General features: G+C 32.9%; 1 protein-coding gene across 5 annotated transcripts in view; it reads right to left on the bottom strand.

Annotated features, from left to right (window-relative positions):
• Window positions 1-11,330: 11,330 nt before the first annotated feature.
• The window catches only part of LOC106061350 (dnaJ homolog subfamily C member 22-like), a 38,076-nt gene continuing 34,353 nt past the window's right edge, over window positions 11,331-15,053 (bottom strand). For all 5 annotated transcript variants that reach the window (XM_013219452.2, XM_013219450.2, XM_013219451.2 and 2 more), the window contains exon 5: window positions 11,331-12,711. In XM_013219452.2, the coding sequence (XP_013074906.1) occupies window positions 12,457-12,711 (255 nt within the window). In that variant the 3' untranslated portion in view covers window positions 11,331-12,456. The remainder of the gene's footprint in view (window positions 12,712-15,053) is intronic.

Consider the following 15,053-nt stretch of genomic DNA (forward strand, 5'->3'; position numbering starts at 1 on the left):
TAGTTAGACTAAAATATATTTTCATTAATACGAGCAATTTTCGAGGGTTAATAGACATTGGTGCACCGAGTGCGTTCTTTTAGCATTACATTTAAAGAGTCATTCATATGACGTCAAAGAAAAAAAATTCCATTACCTCACAATAGGCTAGTACCGGTACCATAAAAAAATGTCTTTATTTACACGAGATATTTAACGAGGGTTCATAGACATTGGTGCACTGAGTTCTAATAGAATTTATTTAAAGAGGATCAAAGCCGCATTGTTTTTGCGTTTTGTCTGTCAGTCGGTCTGTCCGTCATCTTGAAATAAAAAAACAACAACTAAAAGGTATTAAAAATTGATTAACCTTTATTTTACGTTTCAAAACATCGCAATAATTTTTAGGTATGAACACAATTGAAAAGTTTATATAATAGATTGTTCCGGATGTTTGTATAAATAGTAAAAGAAAAAGAGAATTTCAGATAAATGTAATACCGTTAATTAAATTTTTTGGATGGTCTCGTATAAAAATTAGATGTACTACAGCCATGTGGAGAGATTTTCATACCTTACTTTGGTGTTTGGATTCTGTTTTCCTTAAAAATCGTAACATAATATTAACGATAATTAGATTTTTTAATGTTTTAGGTAGAAAGTTAAATGTACTGTAAGAGAGTAGTGATTAAAAATATTTTTCTTAAAAATCCGTAAAAATATTAATTAGTAAATGAGAAGATTATTTGTTTATTAATTAGAAGAGGGAGTTCAAACAATTATTTGGCGTTAGTAGATTTTTAAAAAAATTCGGAACTTTCTGGCGACGATTTGTAAGAAACAAAATCCGGAACATTCTTTATCGATTACAAAACTTCTATGTTATGCAAGAAAATTAAATGTCTAAGAAGTAATGTTCAGTAATCAATTCTAGTAAATTACTTTTTTTTAAAGCCCTGAACAACCTATTGTCGATATTTTTAAAATTTGTTTAAAGATGAAAATACGGAACAATTTTTACACTTAATGAAATATAAGTCAGTATAGAGATTTTGATTTAGCATTAATATGCTATTTACATAAAAAACGGAACAACATATTATTGATAATGTGTTTTTGCAACGTTTAAGCATGGAAATTGAATGTAATATAAATTAGAAGAGCAAACAAACATTTGTTGGGGTTGATTAGTTCTGCACAAAAAAATCCGGAACAATCAATTTTTAGATAATTAAAACTATTGAGATGTTACGGGAGGAAAATTAAAGGGTAAATCAGATTTTCAATTGCTTTTAGAGTTCTAGTTTTTTTAATCTAATCGTGACGGACAGACCGACCAACAGACAAAACGCACAAAAATAATCTTCTTTTATTCGGATGGGGGCACTAAACAAAAAATAAATAAAATCTGATTTTTTTTTAAAGTTTAAGGAATTGGTTTAGCATCTGATCAGGTTGCGACGTTGCGCTACTGCACGAAAATCGCTGCATAAAAAGTCCATTTAAAAAAATGTGAGTGATATTTACATACAAATTGCATTATTAGCCTTTATAAACAAACAAAAATGTTTTCTTTTTAATTTTAGCAGCTAATTGACCAGAAAAAACATCTTTAACTATCATTTATATTTGTTGTAAACATTTCCTGTACATTTTAAAAATATATTTGACTTAGTGATACTGAAAATACACAAAAATTATCCATCTTTGTTAGCATATTGTAACATTGCCTCCCTTACATTTACGTAATTGTTTTAGAATTGGTGTATTATTATGAAAAAATCGCTTGCATAATTAATTTTATAAATTAAACGGTTTGCTTTTAGAAAACCAAAAGTAGCCGTTGCACCTAAACTTTTCAAGCCGCATTTAATGATGAAATAATATTTTTCATATCTCTTATAGTTTTTGAGATCTGAGTGTGACAGACGGACAGACGGACATTTTGCATAAACCTAATAGCGGCTTTTTCCCCTTACAGGGGCCGCTAAAAAATGCATATTCTGAGGTATCTACAGTATTAAAAAATTAAAGTTCATAAACCTAATCTGCTATTCTTATTTACTTAGGACTTAGACTTGGATTCTACCGCACCGTTCCGTGCATTGGGTGGCAAGCTATCTCCACAAAGATCTGTCACTGGCAATACCTGAAGCTTCTTCCCACCTGGTGTCCATGAAAGTGTTGAGCCAAGTTATACTAGGATGTCCCTGTTTGCACTTTCCTCGTAATGGCCTCCTTGTCATCGCAACTCTTGGTATGTGTAATTCATTTTGTCGGAGAACATGTCTCGCTAACCTCTTGCGACGCTCTGTTACAACCTCACTAAGTTGTCGACTTCCAGTTCGGCATAGGAATTACTTGATTGAGACCACATTTAGTCTTTTTTCAATTTCTGCAAATGACTTCCAATGCTATTCACATCACTTTATTAATGGAGGCCAGTGACTGGTAGAAATTAGTAACCTCTCTTGGCTACGCTCTTGGAGTTTGCTTTAAATTTTATATCGAAAACGGAAGTTTTATAGTCAAAACCATTGGTTGGGGGGGGGGTAAAACTAAAACATCTCTGGAGTTGTTTTTTTAAAACAAACTCAAAACCCCCTTAGCTACGCTAATAGAATTTGGTGACTTGTAGTTTGATTTAGAATAATATTGAAGTTTTCAACCTAAAAACTGTAAGGGGGGGGGGTAAAACTCAAAACCATCTGGAGGTGTTTTAAACTTAAAGCCCACTAGCTGAGAAGTGTTTAAACTCAAAACCCCCTTTAGCTATGCGAGTGGGTTTCAAACCCTCTTGGCTACAGTCGTAGAATATGGTGACAGATGTATGCTTTAGTCTTATATTAAAGAGGGGTTTTATCGTAAAAAAAATTTCGGAGGGGGTTTTAAAATCAAAATCCCCCTTATCTATCCTCTTTTTTTATATAGAAGAGGTGTGTTTAACCGCAACCCCCCCCCCTTTTGGCTGCGCTGGGGCAAGTGATAGCTTAATATTAAAATCTCACCTAAAGTAAACAAAATCAAAGCAAAAAACCAGTTACTAAATTCAACACCCCCACCTGTGGGGGGGGGGGATTTCATTTCCGGGGGGGGGGTGAACCCCAAGAACCCCCCTTGTCTACGCCTTTTTTTTAAACTAGACTACTTATTTTAATGGGTTAGGTTTATAACGACTAGGCCTAACAGAACTTTTTTTTTAAACTAGATCTACTTATTTTAATTGAACTCTAATTATATCATACTCTTATATGATTGAGTCTAAGATAAACAAGAAGGCAATTAAAATAAATAGTTTCGAATCTAGAAAGACACATGGAAATAGAACTAAAAATGCACACATTTAAAACTATAAATGTAATACACATACATACCACTGAGAAATAGTTTGAATCTAATACATTGAGACATCACATCTTTCCTTCAACCGGATACAAAAATTCCTATTGGTACAGTAAAGTTGTGTGATCTAAGAACACAAAAAGGGCGGACAGTCGAAGAAAACAACACACAATGGACTAGGAAGGGAAGAGGTGAGCTTTCAAATGACAGGCTTTCGTCTCAACGGCCAGTTTCTTGTGCCGTGCTATCTAATGCCAGAATGGCTCGCAGTGTAAACACCACTGTGGTACAAATGTTATTGATTTAATGTGTGTGTTTGTGTGTAGTAACGATGTGAAATCTTATTTCTAAGGTTTTGAAAAATGTTATTGAAAAAAAACAACCCGTTTTTACAAAATATTAGCAAGCAAGTTTTGTAATATTTTTAAATTTGTAAAAGTCATCTAATTATAATGATAAATTTTAACTAAAAAGATATTTTTTAAAACTTTTATTGGTGAGTAAAGTACTATGATTGTATTAAACTTCGCCGTCAAACTATGGGAACTTTCTTTGCTACATTTACACCCACAGAAACGCTTTAAAGATCATCTTAGGCACCAGCTTACTTTAACTGACATTGAAGAAGGCATCTGACTGCAGGCGGTTTCAGAAAGAGATACTGGTAGCTGGAGATTATTGACAAAGGCCTTGGAAAAGAAATTCCACTGCCAAGGACAGACGTAGAAAAGAGAATCTAAATCGACCACCGGCATATAATGGTTATGTTTGGGTTAGTACACTTGCTGTTGATTAAATGTTACGTCCCCTACATTAATTCGTCTAACAATGGCTTGGCTTGTCCAAATAGGCCACAGCCTTTGGAAAATGCTCCTTGCCTTTCCTATTCGGCACGCTACGTCATGGTTGACATTACCATCTTTTGTTATGTGAACTATGCCAAGCTATGTGAACTTGACCAACTCTTCAAGCTTTGACTCGCCAAGTCTGACAGGGGCACGCTTTGCCTTATATCTAGTGATGGGCAAAAGTTAACTAAAAAGTTAGAAACTTTTAGTTTAACTAAAAAAATTAGTTACGGCCATTATTTAACTAGAAAAAAAAAAGTTTAGGTAAAATCGTAGTTTAATTACTTTTTTTTTAGTTACTAACTAAAAAGTTTAATTTAAATTTGTAAAATTTTTTAACATGTGGTCAGAGTTAAAACACACTCCCTGTTTTCTGGTCATGTGATATCAATAACTTTGATTATCAAAAAAAAAAAAAGATGCAGTTAACAACTATTTAGACAGTCTGCATTTGAAGAGGGTAAAGTAAGATCCTGGTAGAAGTTATGAGAGTAAATATTTGCACTTGAAAGTAGCAGTATTATAAAATGTAAAACATTTTTTGCCAAAAGCTTCTATGCAATATTACGAATGAGGTTGTTCCGATTTTTTTTTGTGAGCCACGTGGAGGTGTTTAATTCCTCTTTCTAGTGGGAATCTGATTAGTGAGTTAGGTCAATATTTAGGGGTTTTAATCAATTCATTTCCGGCAAACAATATTTTTTAAACTGCAGGAACATCAAGTACACCCTTTTTTAGTCTTAAGACTTATTATTGAGATCTATTAAGTCTAAGACAAAAGCTAGGCCTATATAGATCTAAAAGTATTAGGGTAACCAACTCTAGAAAAAAAAATCTGAATCCACACCCTCTCTGACCATAAAGTAAATAGACTGTGTCCAACTGATTTTAACAACATGGTCAGCTAGACATACACATGACCACATGTAGGCCTTGTGTACTGTACGTACTATAATACTGTTAGACTACCCTGCATTAAGCATTATGCAATAGTGTTTTCTTAATGTGGAGTGGTCAGACAAGAAAATAACACACTGGCGTGGCTAGTCAAGCATGTTGGTAGATATATCCTTACACTAAAATAGTTATAGGCCTACACCCTCCCTGCCCAGAAAGTAAATAGACAGTGTGTCCGACTGATTTTAACAACCTGGCACGTGTAGGTCTATATAGTGTACTGAGTGTGCAGTCCATAATGACAAGATCACCCAGTTTTTTTTTCCCTTGCGCGTTTAACAGTTATGCAATAGTGTTAGTTGTATTTTTAGTGGTTATTAATAAGGACAAGGATTCTAGACTATGTCTAAATTCTAGTACGGACTTATTTGAAAACTTTGTCTTAAATGTAGATCCAGATCTACTGCTTATTTGATCTTCTAGAGCTAGATCTAGATTCAAGTTGTTGTCTTGACTTAAATATTGGTCTAGATCTATATATATATATTTAAATCTATTCTAGATCAGATTTACATCTAGGCCTAAATCTACACGAAATCCAGTAACTAGTAGATTTAGGCTGAATCTAGATATTAGATATTAGATTATTATCTAGATCTAGATTATATTTACAAAATAATCTAGAAACCAAAAGTGTCTCTTTTTCTCTTTCTCTCTCTCTGATAGATAATCTATATATAGATGTAGATATTTATTCTATATCTACAGTGGTAGATCTTGTAGTACTACAGGCTAAGTTAAAACTTTAATATCGTCTAAAATCTATTTGAATTAGAATATTTAGGCTAAAGGTTAGATTTTAATATATTTTAAATTATCATACGTCTGGATTGAAATTCTAGATCTATTTCTGTAATTTGTAATGTAGATCTACATTCTAGATCTATAATGACTACGTTAGATTTGTAAAAGTTTTATTAAGGCAGTCAAACTGAAAACTCATCATTTAGATTTCAAGCATTTATGGGACATAATTATGATAGCCTACTTACATTACTTTTTTTTTCTTTTTTTTTTTTTCTAATTCATTCTAAATATTTAGAGAGAGAGATATTTTATAAATAACTAGACATATAGGCCTATTACCCGCGGCCCGCGGGTTTTTTGTTTGCGTAAAACTGTCGATGAGTCACTGAGAGTTGTTTGTAAACAATTAAACGAAATAATATAGCGAATGCGTAAAAATGTAAAAATATTATGAGTGAATGGTGCTATCAAAATAGCTAATCCATTTAAATCCATTTTTCAAATAAAAAACATTTGCTTGTAGGCCTACATATATTTGATTAAAATTAAATGAATAGACTTAATTGTGTATGTTCATGTGTTAAAAAATAAAGTAGATCTTGAGTTATACATAGAGTCATAGATCTAGATCTAGAGTAATCTAGAGTTAAATAATGGCTTGGATAGAGTTCATTTTGCACTTGCGAATTCGTGACCTTTTTAATTAGCGAATGAATGAAACTATTAGAATATATCTTAACACAGCTTTAAGGCGAACGAATGCATGAAAAATGCTTTAGAAAAAAACACATTTGAATGTTAATTTGATTAAAATATGAAATGAATGGACTATAATTAGTATGTTCATGTGTTAAAGTATAAAACTATCTTTGCGAAGAGAAGTTCTATCATCTTAGAGTTTAGTTAGAGTTTTAGACCTAGGAAAACAAAGATGTGTAACATTACGGTATTGTCTAATGAAAGAATGCTCATATTGGAATTCTACATTCGCAGATATAAGGAACGAATTTATGTAAAAAATGCTTTTGACACACAAATTTGAAGGTTAATTTTATTAAATAATGAAATCAATGGACTATATTTTGTATTTTCATGTGTCAAAGTAAAAAACAATCTGCGCAATGTGTAGTTCTTAAAATTAGATCTAGATCCTTTCGATCTTTTCTCATGAAAACATGGCCTAGATCGTTGAAGTGATAATGTTTTCATAGAGCTGGTCAACTTTTTTCTTTTGGGGGTCTTAAGTTTGTTTTGGGGCTACAATACATACACTACGGTCTAAGTTAGTACCCAAGGAACATTTCTGCCAAGTTTTATCAAGATCGGTCAAACGGTTTTAATTTTTATACGGGGACATACATAGGCTACATACATACATACATATTTACATACGCCTTACTTTCTACTTTATATATTAGATAAGCGAATAACAATTTTTTAAAAGTAATATTTGAAGTTTAAATTTTTGCGCACAACGAGGTTAATGAGCTTAAACACATATGCCTTAAAGTTTCTCTTTAAGGCCCTGTGAAAATCTCATTTTCAACATGTGTTTTCCTCACTCTGGGTCTTGATGGTAGACATGTCTTGCTACTCGTATAATGATATTTTTTGTTGACAGCGGAATATCCTGCTATTTTTCTAACCAAAAAAAAAAAAAAAGTGCTTATAAATTAAATACGTTCCTTCTTAACAAGATAATTATGTCCTACGTGTATCCATGTAGGCCTCTAAGTATGATTATGTGTATGTTTAGTTTAAAAATGGTAGAGAAGCCCTTTAAACGGTGACTGAAAATTACAAAGGCATAGATCTAGAGCAAGTTTCTTCCCATTAAGCGTAGCCTACATTTAAGTATATATAATTGACTATAAGCAGAATGTATGTAATTATGTAGGCCCCTATGTCTTGGATAGAAATTAAAACCAGATGAAACTTAGCATAAACACTCCTTGCATAAACCTAAAATATGTTAAGTAACCCTACCATAAAGTAAAGGTACTAAAAATAATATAAAAATTGACTACCTCTATGGACAACCCCCCCTTTTCAGTAGGGTTTGAAGCTAAAAAATACCTCTTCAATATTAAAAAAAAAGCAAATTGCGCACTCAAAATGTTATGAGCGTAGGCTAATGGGTTTCGACTCAGTTTTGAGTTTAAACCCTCATTCAGCGGGGTTTGGGGGTAAAAAATGCCTCTTTAATATTAAAAACAAAGCAAATTATACACTCAAAATTCTATGAGTGTAGTCAAAGGGGTTTTGAGTTTAAACTCCATCCAGTGGAGTTTGAAGCTAAAAAACTAACTCTTCAATATAAAAAAAAGCAAATTACGCACTCAAAATACTATGAGAGTTGCCAAAAGGGCTTTTGAGTTTAAACCCCCTTTCAGCGGGGTTGGATGCTAAAAAAAATACCTCTTTAATATAAAATAGCAAATTACACACTAAAATTACCAAGCCATTTGGGGTTTTGAGTATAAACCTCTATCCTACAGATGGCTTTTCTTAAAGTTTAAAACCCCTCCAGATGTTTTTTTAAAAAAAAACGAAATCCATAGAGAATGTCATTAATATAATTCATATTTGCATAAGAACAGTCAACAGTAATTGATACAAAATATAGGCCTAATGTAAAAAAAAAAAAAAAAAGGTTAATAAACGTGCGATCGATAGAAAGGACCACTTTTATTAAAAAGTAAATTTTTATAGATCTAAAATCTATGTATAGTTTTAAGAGATTTGTTAAAATCTAGATTATGAAAAAATTTGTAAGCCTATTGAAAGTATACTTATTCGCAGACGTATATTTAGAAGCTATTATATTTTTTTAGCAATGCTTATAAATGTCAAGCTCAACTATCTATATTTTTACGATATTAGAAACGGACTTTCAACAAAAACATACCAGCATATCATAATTGTCGTTAGTTTATGTTTTGTTTTTGATCTTTCAGTAACATCTTTTTTAATCTTCCTTCAATATTTGTTTGAAACAATATCCTTTAATCATTCAATTTAAGTTATTGTTAGGAATTACATAGGGTCACAATGCATGGGCGTAGCCAGGATTTTTTTTCGGGGAGGGTTTGGGGGGGGGGAATTCTCGCGGAAAAAAAAAATATATATGTGTGTGTGTGTGTACATAATTAATCTTTACTACATTCGACCCTTTCGGAAAACGTTTATTGTGCCCTAGAATAGGTTCTTCCTGGAATTAATGGAAAACTTGTAGACTCCCCGCCCCTTGCTAGCAAGGGGGTCTGGGGGAGCTCGCAGCGCTCCCACAGCGCGAGGCGAAGCCCCCCGCCGAGCACTATTTCTGATATTGAAAGCCAACAACATGCATATTCTGAGGTATCTACAGTGCATTATCTGGCTATTAAAAAGTTTTATTTCAAAAACCTAATGTGCTATTCTTACTGACTTAGACCCTCTCGCGCCGTTCGGCGCATTTTCCTGCAAGCTGTTTCCACAAAAATCTGACACTGGTAATGTCTGAAGCCTCTTCCCACCTTCTCTAAGGATCTCAATGAAAGTGTGGCGCCAAGTTGTACAAGGATGTCATTGCAACTCTTATTATGCGTAATTCTGGATCTGAATCTACATTTAAGACAAAGTTTTCAAATAAGTCCGTACTAGAATTTAGACATAGTCTAGAATCCTTGTCCTTATTAATAACCACTAAAAATACAACTAACAATATTGCATAACCGTTAAACTCGTGTGAGCTGGCGCTCCTAGATCTTTTTTTTTTTAATTATTTTTATCTATTGGTAATTTGTGTAAACTATCTAGGCTAGTGCTGAGTGCATGCATGTTTCCCGCCAGCTCTTTAATGCTAGAGTTAGTTTAGGTGAGTCATGACCTGGCTCTATAAATAGAAAGGGTGCGGTCAGTTCTTTCTTTTTCCGGTGTTGACCGTTGGTCTGTGTGACCATGTAGTGAGTTAGTAGTTAGTAATTGTAGTGTAATTTCAGCTGGGACCGCCTGTAAGTTGGAAAATGTTTTTTTTACTTCTTTAGTTTGTATTTGTATTAGTTATTCCTACATCTACTGTTATAGTCTAGATGTAGACTGATTAGTGGAGTGACATCACTGGCTAGTTAATTAGCCAGGATTACCTCTGGTGGAACCGGAAGTTCCGTAGACTTGGGTAGCGTCACCCCCTTGCGCCATCCTTAATGATCCCCTTATTGTTTTTCTATACTTATGTCTATTTGAAATATTTTATTATTTTATGTTCCCTATGTATTTTTATTAATATTTTATTGCTAGGATAATCACTTAATTGTATTAAGTTGGCAGTTTGTCCTACATTTTTAATGTAAAAGATGGCTGCGTCCTAAGCATCGCTGTCATGGCGGCTTTATTCAGTTTGTCGAGCCTAGACTTAGATTTATGTTATTGTTGTCTGGCCCAATGTGTGTTGTGGCTTAGACTTTGACTTGAGTATGTATGGCTTTTATTAGCCAAATGAAGGTGATTGTTTTGAGTGTGTGTTAGTCTAGATCTAGTCCATTATAATGATTATTTTATATATTTTTCATATGTCTTATGTTTGTTTATTTTGTATGATTGCAGGCTATAATTCCTGTCGTTATTTCTACTGCCTTACTGTGGCTTACTGCCTGTCTGCTGTAGTTCTGCTTTACTGCCGCTAGTAGCTTACTGTTTAGTGTTGGGGTAATTTAGGTTATTTGAGTGGTTTATTGTTTTGTAGTCGGTATATTTGTTTTATTACTGTTTTTTGTGTCCATGTAAATAAAGTGTATATAAGTTTCTTTTTATAAATTTTAGTTGGCTGTTTTACTTTTAGTTAGCTAGTTTGTTTCCTTTTAGTTTAGTTTAATTGAGCTGTCTGGTTGCTTAGGCGACTCTAGCCCCTTGGTCGCAGACCGAGGTGCACAGATTGGGCCCACCCAGTAGAGCTACCACCTGCCTACTGTTATAAATGAATAAATGTTGAGCAGCAGATAAATAAAAAGTTAAACAATGGCCGTAACTATTTTTTTTAGTTAAACTAAAAGTTTCTAACTTTTTAGTTAACTTTCGCCCATCACTAGATATAAGGCAAAGCGTGCCCCTGTCAGACTTGGCGAGTCAAAGCTTGAAGAGTTGGTCAAGTTCACATAGCTTGGCTTAGTTCACATAACAAACGATGGTGATGCCAACCATGACGTAGCGTGCCGAATAGGAAAGGCAAGGAGCATTTTCCAAAGGCTGCGGCCTATTTGGACAAGCCAAGCCATTTGACTTAAGTCTACTTTATATACGTTACTTTTCCAGTTAGTATCCAAAGAACATTTATGCCAAGTTTTATCAATATTGGTCAAATGGTTTTGATTTCTATTCGAGACATACATACAATACATACGCTTTACTTTCTGCTTTATATTATAGAAGATATAGCTGCCATCATGCTAAAAGAAACTTTTGAATTGAAACAACAAAAACTTTCAAAAAGTAAACATGTAAACTAGATTCTTTATTCAGCCATCTTGGCTTCCATAATGTGTCCCGAATGTATGGGCATAACTCTTCATACAATAAATCTAAAAGAAGGATAACACACAATGTTAGACACATTAATGTAGGGGACGTAACATTTAATCAACAGCAAGTGTACTAGGAAAAACTCAGTTAATGTTTATATTTTTGGAGCAATATTTTTTTTACATATTAGAAATATATATGAATAAGTTTTACAGAAAATACAAAACAGAAAATTGTATCTATGTTATCATAATCTCCCTTAAATTTATGTATTGTTTCAGAAGTTTTAAATACAAAATACCTTGCATAATCAATTTTAAAAACAAAAGGTTTGCATAAAGCAGATACACAGTAGTCGTTGCACATAGACTTTGCAAGACACAACGTAAGGCGTAATCTGATTCTTAATATCTTTATTAGTTTTTGAAATCTGAGTGTGACAGACGGACATACAGACTACACAAAACTAAAAACAGCTTTTCCCTTTTTCCCTAATTAAAAAAAAAGCGTTCAGAAAATGTATTTTATTTTACTTACGCTAATTATTTTTATTCATTTAAATAATTTTAATATATTTTTATAAAGATCTAGATAAACATGTAAATTACTTAGTATTTTGGTATTAGGAAAAAAGAGTTAATGAAAAACATTGAATTTAAACACCAGTTCTATTATGATACTTCATAGTGAAGCACTGGTGCAGTAAACATCAAATAAAGGTTAGCCATAACCGTAACCTCTTCCCTTAAAGCAATTTAGAAATTTATCAGATTGAACTAGTAAAGAAATTGAGAATAATGGTTTTCACTCTCTTTAAAAATACATAAGATGTGAACATTCTGCAGTAAACTAACAATATCATTCTATAGTCATCTCACTATAAAATTTAATTATTTTTATGAAAATAATAAAATGTAATTCATTGAGAGATACTTTAGAAAAAAAAATCTAAATGAAAGTAAAATTAAGGAAACTGGAATGAAAACTTGCTAACATATTGGAACTAAATTTTATATATACATATATATATATATATATATATATATATATATATATATATATATATATATATATATATATATATAAGTTATAGATCTGTTCTTTTCCTAAATGGATCAGATTTCATTCTTGTATTTTTATCCTCAGATCTACTGCTAGATTTAGCACGCCTTGATCTTTCAGTGGATAAGGTATTACATGCTTTTTGAATTTCAATAAATTTTTCCTGAGCCTTGACTTTTTCTTCCTGGTCCTTCTGTCGGTCAGGGTGATACTGTCTACTTAATATGCGACACTGTTTGTTGATTTCCTTCTGACTGGCACTTTTACTGAGTTCAAGTAACTGTTAGAAGAAAAAACACATGGGCACTAGGCATGAACATTAACATTTCAGCAGGCCCATTAAGCTAAACAACGTACAAAAGTTAACCTTAACTTCTTCACACCACTGGAGAAATGTAGCAGATTCAATGAGTAAAGAAATTGAGAACAATGTTCATCAAATGTTTCTCACACTATCTTTAAAAACAACAACGAGTAAAATGTGAACATTCAACAGCAATACTAACAATAGCGTTGCATTGTCATCTAACTATAAAATTTAATTATTTTTATGAAAATAATAAAATCTAGTTCATTGAGGGTGTCTTTAAAGAAAAAAATGTAAATAAGAGTAAAAATAAAGAAACTAGAAAAAAATGTTAAGAATAAATATGTGCACTGTCAACTAGCTGTAATGAACATTTATTATGTAAATTTGTAAATGCAAAGAAAACAAGGTTAAAAAGACTGTGTGGAAACACAAACTCAAAATTGACCCCCGAAGTGGTCCACCCAGGCAGGTAAAAAGGCGGGTTTCAATATTTTCATGAAATTCTATCAAAGGCAAATGACAGAGAAGAATGGAGAAAGAAGGTTGACAGATCTTGTGTGGTGCCCCAACAGCCCAGCAGACCAAGGGATATATGAAAGTGAATGGGAAGCTCGATGTGAACCTGGCCTAACTGATCTCATATAATGATTATCTAATTCAGGTAAAATATTTACTTACGCTAAAAAACGTAACAATCAACTTCGTTGCACTTATTAACTATTCTTTAATGATATTTTTTTTAAGCAAATAATTTCTCGAAAATTTCGTTTATTTATTAAATTCGAATTATCTTTCAAGTTATCTTTTAAGTTTAGTGTTGATTTTTTAACTTTTTAATTTTTATTATTTATTAATAATCACATTATAAATAAGCCAATATGTTAGAGTAAGACTTACATTTGTCACAAATCATTTAGTGAAAGTTATTTTTATTAAGGAGTGTGTCGCGTGTGTCGTTAAAGCTGCCGAAGTAATCTGTCCAGAAAAGGTGAAAGCATTCAAAGAAATAACATTAACTAGGAACATACTGGGAGATAAAAATCAATGTCAGTCAGCTTGCGTAAACAATTAAAGAACAAAATAGCTGATTTTGAATTCTTTTCTTTGGCTCTCGGTGAGTCAACTGATGTAGCGGGTGTAGCACAGTTGGCTATATTCATAAAGGGCCTGTGACAGGAATTTTGAGATACATGAGGAACTAGTTGAGCTCTGTTCTATGCATAACACCACAACAAGCGAAGATGTTTTTGAGAAATTACAGGAGGTGATATTACAGTACAACTTACCTTTGGTAAAGCTATCTAGTTTAGCAACGGATGGCACACGAACCATGATTGGGGTTAGAAATGGTGTTGGTGCAAAGCTGCTTGCAAAAATAAGAGAGACTGATGGCAATTTTAAATTTGCTTATTTTCAGTGCATCATTTACCAAGAAGCAATATGTGCAAAGCAATGACAGTTCCAACATGTGTTAAGACCAGTTTTAGTCGCTATCACTTTTATTCGTGACCGTGGCTTACGTCATCGCCAATTTTCAATGTTTCTGGATGACGTTGGACACGAATTTGATTGTGTTCCTTACTACACAGAAGTCCGCTGGCTTTTCTTGTCATAATGTATTGAAGAGATTTTTTGCACCGCGTGAAGAAATTGTATTGTTTCTGAACATGAAAGGTGAACCTGTTGAACATTTATAAACTGACGAATGGGTTCAGGATTTGGCATTAGCAGTTGATCTCAGTGGTTATCTGCAAGACTTGAATTGGAAACTTCAAGGTAAAGACAAAATTGTCACAACTGCATGTGGTGATGTGAGGTGCTTTCAAGCAAAGTTACGACTGTGGATAAACCAAATATCAAGAAAAAACCTTCTTCACTTCTCAACGTGATACTAAAAAGATTAAATACGGCTGCAACTTTTGGTAAAAATGTCCTACACCTGGAATCGTTGTTAGATGATTTCAATGACCGTTTTCGTGACTTTGTTTCATGCGAGCAAGAAGTGTCGTTGTTTTTATCTACATTTTCATTGGCTCGTGAAAATGTTGCTGATAATGTCCAACTAGAACTGATAGAATTGCAGCCAGATTCTTAGTTGAAAGCGAAGTATATAGCAGTGGCTGTGCCAAAAATTTACAGTTATTTATCTGAATGGTATGTCGAATTTCGGAAATTCTCAATTGCTGTTTGCTACTTTCTCTCTGAAAGCTACAAATAACACCACATCGAGCGATTTTATCTGATCAAAATATGTCATCAGTGAGAAAAGTGTCTGTGGCCTATCAAACTTCAACCTGATATTAATAAACTTG

This window comes from Biomphalaria glabrata, chromosome 16 (genome assembly GCF_947242115.1).
Source record: "Biomphalaria glabrata chromosome 16, xgBioGlab47.1, whole genome shotgun sequence".
Taxonomy (NCBI): Eukaryota; Metazoa; Mollusca; class Gastropoda; family Planorbidae; genus Biomphalaria; species Biomphalaria glabrata.